Source organism: Nycticebus coucang, chromosome 6 (genome assembly GCF_027406575.1).
Source record: "Nycticebus coucang isolate mNycCou1 chromosome 6, mNycCou1.pri, whole genome shotgun sequence".
NCBI lineage: Eukaryota > Metazoa > Chordata > Mammalia > Primates > Lorisidae > Nycticebus > Nycticebus coucang.
Genome location: NC_069785.1, coordinates 60,433,825 through 60,446,284, shown reverse-complemented (window position 1 = coordinate 60,446,284; position 12,460 = coordinate 60,433,825). Strand labels below are relative to the sequence as shown.

The window sequence follows — 12,460 nt, the reverse complement described above, 5'->3', positions numbered from 1 at the left end:
GTAGGAACCATTCCTCTAACCCCCGAGGCTCCCAAGACTCTGGGCATCCTACCATGAGTTACCTGGCCACCACTAGACACTCTCCTCAAAGAATCCTTAGACCCAAGCTATTTAACCATGTCCAGGTTCTCAACACTTCCTGCATATCAGAATCACCAGAGATTGTTATAAAGGCCCAACTGGGCATTAGTATTTTCTGAACGTTTCCCCAGGAAATTCAGATTTGTAGACCTGACAGACAATCTCTGAACTAAGTGTACTTAGTAATCTTTTTTGTTTCAAAAAATATTTTTTTCTTTTTTTCATTTTATTTATTTATTTATTAATATTAAATCATAGCTGTGTACATTAATGCGATCATGGGGCACCATATATTGGTTTTATAGACCATTTGACACATTTTCATCACACAGGTTAACATAGCCTTCCTGGCATTTTCTTAGTTATTGTGTAAGACAATTATATTCTACATTTACTAAGTTTCACATGTACCCTTGTAAGATGCACCGCGGGTGTAATCCCACCTGTCACCCTCTCTCCGCCATTCAATCCTATAATTCCTCTACTAGGTATATACCCAGAAGACCAAAAATCACATTATAACAAAGATATTTGCACCAGAATGTTTATTTTTTTTTCTTTTGAAAAAACAGGGTCTGTCTATATTACTATGTTGTTGCCGGGGCTAGAGTACAGTAGCCTAATTATAGCTGTAGCCTTGAATTCCTGGGCTCAAGTGATCCCCTTACCTTAGCCTCTCAAGCAGCTGGGACTGCAAGCATATGCCACCATGCCTGGATAAGATTTTTATTTTTTATTTTATTTTTTGTAGGTTGTGGAGGGGAAGATTTTGCTCTATTTCCTGGGCTGGTCTCAAATTCCTGGCCTTAAGCAATCCTCCTGCTTCTCTAGGATGATAGGATTATAGGTGTAAACTCATGCATCCATAGGGTAATCTTAACACTTATAAATGAAACAAACAAACCAAGAATGACTCAACAATTTTATTTCAAATAAGAAATATCTAGGTAGCTTCAGAAAATAATCCCATATGTCCATAGATTGTAACATACAGGCCATTAGAAACATTTCACATTTGTGTTTTGTTGTTTCATTGTGGTTACAAAGCAGTCGGGAACTGGATGGATGCCTTTGGGAATGGTGGGCTTTTTAACCTTTGACTGATGGTGCATGCCTTCATATAAAGACGTTCCCCTGGTGCTTTGCTTGTGACTCACAAGACTCTTTTGTCAAAAGTAACTCAATTAGAGAACTTCACAAGGAAGAGACTAAGGAAGAAGAAATTCCCTTCTTAGGAATGGAATATTTGGGATTGACTGGGAAGGGACATCAAGACTTAGCAAGACCAAGTGTGGCTTAGGAAGGAAGGTCTTCTGATAATGCTTTTTAGCAAATGAAAGCTATAATCAGATTGTCGCCTCTTTCCTTCATTAGTGCTTCAGTAACAGTAGGGAATAAACCCAGACAATGAGTGCCTTTATCTCTTAAGATACAGGAGCATTATATCCAGAAGGGATATATGTTCTGGAAGTTGCCAATGCCACTTCTCCTAGAGAGCCAGGAAAGGTTGGCAAAGATTCTTAGCCAGTTATTGATCTTTGCAAGGCAGAGGGTGGCATTAGACATTGTTCAACTTCCCATATGATCTTGGACAACTCAACTTCCCTGAGATTTTGTTTCTTTGTCTATAAGACAGGCAGCAAGGTATTCACCCCAGACAGTCACCGCAAGGATTAAATTAGATAATATGTGTGAAAATGCTTTGTGAATTGTATAGCCCCCAAAAGTAATATTATCCTTCCAGGGATCTTCTGTCATAAAGATTCTGCTAGACCAGGATGCAATGGCTTTCAGTTTGGGTAGCTCGGCCATGTGTAATGAATGAGTGAAGCCACTGACATAACTTGTCAAATGTCTGTTCTCAAGTGGGCAATTAGGAAAATACATTTGAGCTGAAAAGACAGAGTGATGTATTTTTCATGACTGAGGGTTACAATTATATTTTAGGTTATTATATACTAAAGATTAGGAAATTAATTGGTGCTCTCTAAAATATAGAAGAGCAAGAGATTAATCTAGCAAATGGTTTTCATTAAAAAATTCCATTTGGTTTCTGAAATTTATCTTTGTCTCCTGAGGTTTCTGAATGCCACAGTGTCCTTCCCTTGTGCTTTCCAGCTGTATTCTGTTGCTTCCTACAATTCTAGATTTGGAAAATATAAGTATTTATACAAATACAGTAGCACAACACAACTAGAGACTTAACCTGTTAGCTCCCTAATTCATGTATTTGTTGACTAAAACCATTATTTTGTCTTTCAATGTAGATTTTGGTTGATACTCAGAAGGTAATCTTTGTAGACACTGAAGAAGAGGCTTTCAGTGACACTTTCATACAGTAGATAATGCATCTGAGACCATCCAAATAAGGCCATGGTCAAGATTCCAAGTATTAGTGATCACAGTAAGAAGAATTCTTATCAAGCATGAAATAAATAGGGCAAGAGAAAAAGTTGTTTTAGGGGACAATCAGTACAATTCTGGGGGAAAACTTGTAGAGAAGAGTTCAGCATTTCCAAACCTTCACTCGGATGTTTTTCCCACGTGGCTAGCACAGAAAATTGGGTGGATTCCACCTCATTCTTACAAAAACACAGAAACTTGGATGGCACGTTTTCTGAAGAAGCTATCAAACCGATTACACTTCCAGAACTGAGCGTGCCACTACATTATAACACTGAGTTCATATTTCTCTGGTTTGTCCTCAGATTGTTCTGCCTTGAATTCCGGTTCAGGGTCTGGATGGTGGATTTCAATGAAAAGAACATAGATGAGGCCTCCGATGGCGGCACCCACCAAAGGACCCACTACAGGAATCCACCAGAAGTTATTTCCGGCTCTGAAATCAAACAAGAAATTAGTGATACATTTCCTGGCCTTCCCACTGGTATTAATGTCCAGTTACTCACTAACTAGCTAGTATTTCTCATGTTCACAGGTCCCTTTGAACTCAGCAAGAGCTAAGTGTAAGGGCACGCTCTTTAGCAGGACAAACATCATCCTAGATTTTCCACTATACCTGATTTCAGATGATCTATTCCATTGTTCTACTAACACTTGTGGGAGATAATGTCTCATTTATTTTCCTTTTGGAAAATGTAGTGCCTTAGTCTATTGTTGAGATTGAGGGTCCCTAGGGAAGGCTCTGGTCAATTATTCAAGAATTGGCTTTCCCTCACCCTGAAAAAATGAGGCCTAAGCATTAAGAAGGGAAGAGAGATTCCTGGGCATCACCACCTCTGAGGGCAATCAAAACGAACCATCAGGAACTGTTTGCCAAAGAATGAATGACTTTTAAAAGTCTAAGGTGTATATGTGGATTACCTACTAAATATTATCTCAATCAGCACTTATATTGTGAGGTCAAAGCTCAACTTTCTGATAAGGTTTTCATGCCATGGTTCTCTTTCTCTCTCTTCCAGAAATCCTCAATGTCAGTACATGACAGCAAAGGCATAGTTCTGGTTGAAACCAAGCATCTTTGTGACTTGTTGCCATCTTCTTTGGAGAGAGGAAGTTCATTTCAATAACTCCATAGAAATTACCACAAGTGCTTAAGAGCAAACAATACTTTACAGCAGTAATTTTTCAACCAGTGTGCCTCAGTGAAAAATTTTAAAGATTATTAGTTAAATTATTTTTGAACAAGTTTAAAATGCAGTAAGTATATTCCTTTTTTTTTTACTCCTTTTTTTTATCAATATAATTTAAGTTGAAGTTTAACTATAGATTCAAATGTACCATGAGAGAAAAAAGGCTGAAAAACACTGCTCTAGAGTATATTGTTTAAGGATATATATATATTATATAAATTTATGATAAAATGACTTTTTAAAAGCAGGGGAATGATAAACACAAAACTTCAGGATCATGTGAAGGAGGCCTGGGAAACAGGAGGCACACACCTGAGTGTGAGGGGATCAGAGTTCTAGATGGATTCTGGAAGGATTCATAGCTGTTCTTATCGTCATTATGTTTAATAACTACCACATCATTACGTTTATATCAGATTTTGGTTATAAAGGAAATTAAGTGGAAAACAAGAACCCTGTCCTGGAATCCTAGGTCTTTGGGCAAGTCACTGCTGTGCTCTGTGAGCTCAGTTCCTTCATCTTGTGGTCCCTTCCACCTGGGAGCGTAAAAGTGGTCTCTTAAGCGTTGGATTAGCAATGCAGGCTTGACAGAAGAGCACTGAGACTGAGTCCAGCAGCCACCAGATGTCACTCTCACTGCATGGGAATGAGGATACTGCTCTCCGCTGTTCTCTCAGTGCCTTTTCCCAGGCCTTGAATGCAGATGGACTTTTCTTTCTTTCTTTTTTTTTTTTTTGACACGAAGTCTCACTCTATTACCCCAGCTAGAGTGCCATGGTATCATCGTAACTCACAGTAACCTCAAACTCCTGGGCTCAAGAGATCCTCTTGTCTCAGTTTTTCTATTTATTTATTTTTCTGGTAGAGACAGGATCTCCTTCTTGCTCAGGCTGGTCTCAAACTCCTGAGCTCAAGAAATATGCCTGCCTCAGCCTCCCAGAGTGCTAGGATTACAGGTGTGAGCCACGGATGGACTTTGCTCTGAGAGGCACATGGAGGCTGGTTGCTTTCCCCATACGGCTAAGGAACTGGGAGTCTTCTCTGGGGGTCAGCACAGGAAGCAAGCATAATCCACCTTATTTGGTTCATCATTTTCTTTTATGGAGAATGTCTCCCTGTATGTAGCAGATTAAGGTGGAAGATCTCTGCCAGGATCCATGTCTTCCTTTCTCTGGCTGGACTTCCTTCTTTCTACTAGGCTGGACACATTGTGTCAGGGTCACAAGTCATATGGAAGGGCTCAGATGTGGTCACCTGCCTGGCCTGGTCCTACATGCACACAGGGCTGTGCTAATTTGCACACTAAAATTTGAGGGATGACAGGAACATGTCTGTATAATTTATCTAAAGGATCATCTCTAGGGATTCATTACTTTGTGTAAAATGTTTTAAAAATTCATAATACTCCAGAGACCCTTCGCCCATTAAGTTACTAACACCCTAGTATGAATTAGTAAACAGAACTTTGATGAGAAAACATCCTAATATGTGAGGGAAAAGCAAGAGGCAGCCAGGGTCTGCTGGCTCGCACTGTTGCCAGACCCCCTGGTAACCTTCTCTCTACTGTCCTCCACTGCCTGCCACACAGGGGCAAATGAGAATTGGGGATAAGGCAGCCTCAGTTTTATCTGAGACTTTAGGTACAGGGTATCTACTGAGGGATTTGCCTCACATATAGAATTCTGAAGGATGCTAGGGAGAGTTTGGAGGCCAATTATCCCTCCAAGCTTTTTTTTTTTTTATTGTTGGGGATTCGCTGAGGGTACAATAAGCCAGGTTACACTGATTGCATTTGTTAGGTAAAGTCCCTCTTGCAATCGTATCTTGCCCCCAAAAGGTGTGTCACACACCAAGGCCCCACCCCCCTCCCTCCTTCCCTCTCTCTACTCTTGCTTTCCCCACTCCAAGCTTTTTTTGAGAACTTTTGATTGAGAATTACCAACCAACTCCAGCTCTTTCCTAAGGGGTTTCTACTCCCCGACTTTCTCCTAGTTCAATCCATCTTACATGGTGATGTCATATTAATTTTGCTAAATCGACATTCCAAACATGCTGAACCTCTGACCCAGATCCTTTGCTGTTCCCAAAAACCTACAGACTAGGGAGCAGAAAAACCACACATTTTCATTCTGGGAGTCAGGTCTTCTTTGACCTGACAACTGCCCCTTCTTCGTGCGCTTTTCCAACTAGACTAGATTGCTTGCTATTTTAACACTGGGTCTTTGAATACAGGGTACTCTCTACCTGAGATGTCCCCTCTGTCTCTCATTTAAACATACCCCAATACTACAGAATGCTCCCACTTCCGCCTTCCTAATTCCTAAATTTAGAGCTCTAAACCTTCTCTCATCACCTGGAGTTAATTAGTCCCAGTCGACAGCTTCAGCCTTTGAGAGCTTCCACTATTACCTCTTGTGTAGAATATAAATAAAACAATGAAGGACAGCAACTGAGTCTTATTCTCTTTAGCCCAGGGCTTTGAGAGAGAGAGAGCAGGTAATTGCAAATGAATCAATGAAACCATGCAGGGAAGAGACCCTGACACTAGTGAGAGACATCGGGGGCTGGGTGATCCCAGCACTCTCCCACGCCTGGGTGCTCCTGAAAGACGTACTTAACAGAGAGAGAGAGATCAGGCAAGATCTCCATCTGCTTTTGAACCACCATGGTTCTTACAGCTTTGGATAAATCCCCAAAGAGGGTTGAGGTGGAGCTGGGGGGTGGGCAGTGTGGTCTCCAAGAGGGATGCTCTGGAAGGGAAACTCGTGGCTAATTTTGGGCCCTAGGAATAAGAAGATCTTTAGGACATGTTTTTGATGCTCTGTTGGAAGGTACAAGAGATCATTTCTAGTTGAGTACTTTTTCATGTTCTAGTTGTGATCATGCTAGAACACTTTCTCAATCACAACACTATTAATATTTGGGGCTGAAAAAAATCTTCGTTGTGAGTGTCTGTCCTCTGTCAGCTTAGAGTTCCCATACCTCTCTCCACTAGATGCCAGCAGCGTCCCCTCTTCCCACCTCACGTTGGGACAACCAAAAAACGTCTCCAGGCATCGCCAAATGTCCCTGGGTGGGGGAGAAACTGTCCACTTCCAGTTGAGAACCACTATTCTAGAAAATCGATTGAATTCTCTATTTCTTGAGAACAGGGGTCGTTCCTCTGCTCCCTCTGTATCCTTCACCTCCTAGGGTGATCTGGCACATAGCCTTCGTGCCCGCTTTCATTCCGTAACTTCTTAGGGATCCTTTCCACCAGCCAGGCCCTGTGCTAGGTAGGCACTGTGGATAGAGCAGAAAAAGCTGGCAAGGTCCTCCGGACACACAGAGGCTTTCGATCTTACTCTTTGTCTGCAGTGGTGATCTGAATAGTATTTGTCACTTTAGCAGTTTGTTGAGGGAAAAGGCAACCTCAACTCTCACTGAAGAAGTCACCAGGTGAATGCGGCTATAGGTTTAGGTTGGCCCTGGGGAACACTCAAGTGCTTTGTTCCTGCGGCACACATTGGACTAGGATTTGCTCACATGTCTTCCCTCCGTCCCTTTCTCCGTGGGAGAGCCCTATTCCCTGATGAACCAAAGTAAGTTCTTTTTCCATAGAGAGGCATCTCAAGAGGATGGAGATGGGCCTCTGTAACTTTATGGGGAGAAAGCAGAAAGGAGTTCAGCATATTCTGAAATCGAAAGCATGGGGTCTTGCTATTTCCTGGGCACGCTAGCTGGTCAGGAATTTCACGCACACATCGTACCATAAATCGCCAGTGAGATGTCCTGTCAGGGATCTCTTACTCTGATCTCAAGAACCAGCTCGGCTCTCACTTCTTCCGTCATGCCTTCCCCAACTTCCCGGGCAGAGGTAGGCACTCCCGTAGCACTTTTAGGGGTTGCCAGAGAACTTATTATATTGCTCAAGGAGAATGTCTTTGCTGATTTTGAAAGGTCCATGCCTAGCACAGCGACACAGTGTAGATGATAGTCAACACAGCTCTGCTGAATGACTTCAGCCTAGGGAGCATGGCTCATGAGAAAGAGTCCAGTAGTATCAGAAGATGTCAATTCTAGTCCCAACTTGGTCACAAAATGAATATGTACAGAAGTTTATATAGCCAAAATGTTCATAAATCATATTGTTATTATAATACAGGACAGGCACAGGCCTATGTCTATTGAATTTACTTAGAGCCTGACTCTCTCTCTCTCTCTTTCATACACACACACACATCATGCCACAAAACACCAGTGAGAAGTCCCACACTTATGACCAGAGTGTGTACTCAACCTTCGTGTCTCCTCTGAACGTGCATGAATCTCCAAGTTCAAGCACAACGCTTCTCGATAAGGCGTGGCCTGAATCTGTCCGTCTGCCCCTCCCCACCCTTGTTACTTACGTGAAGACCTCAAACCCCCATCCTGCCAAGGCTGTGAAAAGTCTGGGACTCAGGTCTCGAGCTGGGTTCATGGCACAGCCACTGTTCATTCCCAAAGAGGAAGCAATGACAACAATCAGGAGGCCAATGACAATAGGCTGTAGGCTTTTGGGGACCCCCATGTTTCTGGAGTCAAAAACGGCAAAGACGACTATGAGGAGGAAAGTGGTGGCCAGTACCTGGAGTGAAAGAAAAAAGTGCAAGGAGTTAGACCTGCAACTCCGCCCACTGGCCCACCTCGAAATTCACCCTTCTGATTAAAAATAAACCTTGTAATAAATGCTATAACCAAGTGAGTTACACTGTGCTGTCTTCTTTCTACAGCAATCCTAGAATAGACGCTCATGTAATTCTCACCTACAGATTAGTTACCTGCTCAAGGTCACACGCTTATTAAATAAGGTTTGTATCCGCAGACTGCTGTAAGCTTAACAGCCACACTGTCCTGCTAAGCTACCGCTCAGCTAAATAGAAAGGCAAGCTGCAGGCTAGACGAATGACTGAAGGGCTTGTTCAAATCAGCGAGAAAAACGATCAGTGAGACATCAGTAGAAGAATGCGCAAAGGAAACGAACAGAAAATTCATAAAAGGACAACAGAATTAGGAAACAAGTGGGAAAAACCAATTTGTAATGAAAGAAAGGCAAACATTGCCAAATAGGAGGGAAAAAATACCAGTTCTTTCAGGCTTTTCTTGTACCACACTTTTGAAAGGAAATTCAGCAATGATTTAGCAACATGTAATTCGAAACACAAATGTATTCATACAATTTGATGCTGTTAGATATTTGAGAATTGTACCATGGAAATAATCTAAAACGTGGAAAAAATCACAAAACAAGTATGTTTACTCTAGCATTATGTATTGTATTGAAAAACTAGAATCTGCCTAAGCACACATCAATAAGGAAAGAGCTAATTGAATTGTGAAATGTTCATTTTGTAGTTTATTATGTAGCCATTAAAAACTAGAAATGCAACAGCTATGTTGTAACATTAAAAATGCTCATGATATTAAGTGAAAAAAATAAAATTGGACATGCATTATGTTTTATACAGTTGTGCCTCAGCAGCCATGGAACATTGGTTCCATGACGTATTGCAGTTACCAAACTCCAGAGATGCTCAAGTCTCTGATATAAAACAGCACAGTATTTGCATGTAACCTACACATGTCTCCCCCATGCTCGAGATTGCTGTAGATTGTTTATAATGCTAATGCAATGCAAATGCTAGGTAAATTGTTGTTATACCGTATTGTTTCGAGAATACTGATGAGAAAATAGTGTATTCAGTACAGATGCAATATATTTTTTTTTTGAGACATAGTCTCAAGCTGTCGCCCTGGATAGAGTGTTGTGGCATCATAGCTCACAGCAACCTCAAATTCTTGGGATTAAGCAATTCTCTTGCTTCAGCCTCCCAAGTAGCTGGGACTACAGGCACCCGCCACAACACCTGTCTATTTTTTGGTTGCAGTTGTCATTGTTGTTTGGCAGGCCCAGGTTGGATTCGAACCCGCCAGCTTTGGTGTATGTGGCTGGCATCATAGCTGCTTCAGCTACAGGCACCCAGCCAAGATGCAAATTTTTAAAAAATATTTTGGATTCATACTTTGTTAAATCTATCAACATACCTTGTAGGAGCTAAGGATAGGGAAGTGTGACTGTATTTAAAACCATACCTATAAGAAAAATTATAAGAGAACATATTAAAAATGATAACAGGTGTTCAGAATTGGTGGGTTTTATTGGGTATTTCCTCCACTTTCTGTTTTCTAAACTTTCTGAACTATTGTTTTATTTTAACAGCTAAATGGTAGCTTTTATTTATTGAACACTTATCATGTGCCAAGTACTTCATATTCTTTACTTTATTACAACCTCATAATCTCCTTTTTATGTGAATCCTATTATTTTTTTCAGTTTATAGATGAGGAAACTTGGGTAGTAAGTGGTTGAGACATTTGCCCAAGGACAAAGGGCTTGTAAGAATAAGGCTGGGAATTAGGCAGCCTAATTTTTTTTTTTTTTTTTTACATACAGAAATGTTTATTTAAATATTTTAAATTGGATTTTCTTTCACAGATATTATTCTTTCCAATTCTTTTTTTTTTTTTATTGTTGGAGATTCATTGAGGGTACAATAAGCCAGGTTACACTGATTGCAATTGTTAGGTAAAGTCCCTCTTGCAATCATGTCTTGCCCCCATAAAGTGTGACACACATCAAGGCCCCACCCCCCTCCACAACTAATTTTAAAGCTTAAGTTTGTCAACATTTCATCTGCTTTGCAAAATAATAGTAACATTAAAAGAATTTTTATTCAAAGATACATGTTCTCCCAAGAGCACCCTTCTCTGAAAAGTTTTTCCCAAGTCTCTTGGGCAGAGTAGACGCTCCTGTCTCCAGGGTTCCATGAAATTCTGACTTTATGCCCATCATTGCCCTTGTCACTCTGGAAAAGAATGACCTAATTACTTGTCAGATTGCACATCAGACCCTGAACTCCTTAAAAAAGAAACAGCTTAGAGCTTGTACTTGGCTCTGTAGGTGCCCAATAAACATTTATCGAGTGAATGAATGATTGGTTATTAATTAAGAAATATGTTTCAATAATAAAACAATTTAGTAATCTTTTATATAAGATGACCTCAAAATATGATTGCCAACAGCTTTGTTGGCTATTGACTGAATGATAATGGGCAATTTTCTGTACTTCCCCAAAGCCCAAGGAATAGAAGGCCTTCAGGATTGCTAATGGTTGGAGCACCAGGGTTTTCTGGTATTGGTTTTATGTTCCTGGCTGTATATAATAACTGGCTTACAAACCACGGTCTTCAGAGAAGCTGGCAGCTCATTCAGAGATAAGGACACAATAAAGAAAGCTTAACAGGGGGTATGTGAATTTACATTAGGCAAGACATGGGGAACCTTGAGTGAGGACTGGATACCGAGCAATTTCCTTGTGACAAGACACTTTCCATCTTGATAATGGACATTGGGAGAATATGTGAAATTCTGTAAGATCCCAGTAGGAAAATAAGAGTAGAAAGAGGGGAAAGAGGGTTGGCAAGGCAGAAGAATTATCATCTGTTCACCACCCATGCCAGGGATTTTATTGCCGCAGTATATCAGTCAGGTATTTTTGATGCCATTTATCACAAGCTCTAAACTGAACCTGAAGAAAGTTCTTTGTAACTAGCATGAGAGAAAACTCAGGGCAAGAGGCAGGGCTGGGGCTGGGTCTCCCAGCACACTGCGGGATCTGGGGGAAGGTTCTGCCACCACTCTCCCGCCCTGGGTGGCCTTGTGTCAAGGATGCCTCTGCGTCCTGCCAACTCTCCGAAGGGGTAGGGCAGTGTGTGTGCAGGAAGCGGGGGAGAGTTGCTCTAGGACTCTGGAGAGGGGCTTCCTCTGGGGTGAACATCTAGGGGCGAGAGGCTTCACTGTGCTCCTCAGATTCTCAGAACAGCCGGAGAGTACAGGGAGGTGGCTGTGGCACCAAATCACAGGAACAAGGACAGAGCTCCTTTCAGTTCAAGTCCAGGTTTGAGAAGGTCAGCATTTTTTCTTTCTTGCCTCCAATGGAAATGACCTGAATTCACAGGAGAAATCTCCATAGGTCCTTTACCAGCTCTCTACTCCACTCCATTCCTAATTTTTTCATTAAAAGATGAATTTGGCCTGAACTGAATGGAATAATTTCTGAGACACTCTGTGACTCTGACCTACCCTTCAAGTCCATTCTGAGGCACCCACTAGTGCCTCTATTGACTCAGCCAATCCCAGTTGGTCACTTGATGCCTACATGGACACTTTCTGATTAACTGGTCCCACCTTCCCGGTCTTACCTGACCTGCCTGCGAGAACAGATTCCTGGCACTTTGAAGCTAGAAAGAACTGCCATGTGCATCTACTGGTCTTTTATTTATTTAGTTATTTTTGAGACAGAGTCTCACTGTGTTGCCCTTAGTAGAGTGCTGTGGCATCATCGTTCACAGCAACCTCAAACTCTTAGGCTCTAGTGATTCCCTTGCCTCAGCCTCCTGAGTAGCTGGACTACAACAAGCTCCTGCCACAATGCCTAGCTATTTTTTTTGTTGTTGTTAGCGATGCGGTCTCACTCTTGCTCAGGCTGGTCTTGAACTCGTGATCTCAGGCAATCCACCCATCTCAGCCCCCCAGAGTGCTAGAACTACAGGCATGAGCCACCATGCCTGGCCTGCACCTACTGGTCTTAATATGCCCAGAGGGGCAGGGACCCCTGGCAGCTTGCCTTCAGTGACTTCTCCCCCATCCCTCCATCCTTCCCTCCTCACAGTTTTTTTGTGTTGCTATTCCAGGATTATGAAACATC

At 41.8% G+C, this 12,460-nt stretch overlaps 1 protein-coding gene across 1 annotated transcript in view; it reads right to left on the bottom strand.

The window, feature by feature from the left end:
* Window positions 1-985: 985 nt before the first annotated feature.
* The window catches only part of AQP9 (aquaporin 9), a 45,177-nt gene continuing 33,702 nt past the window's right edge, over window positions 986-12,460 (bottom strand). The window contains exons 5-6 of the mRNA XM_053593611.1: window positions 8,063-8,280; window positions 986-2,920 (exon numbers count right to left, since the gene is read on the bottom strand). Of these exons, the coding sequence (XP_053449586.1) occupies window positions 2,746-2,920; window positions 8,063-8,280 (393 nt within the window). The 3' untranslated portion in view covers window positions 986-2,745. The remainder of the gene's footprint in view (window positions 2,921-8,062; window positions 8,281-12,460) is intronic.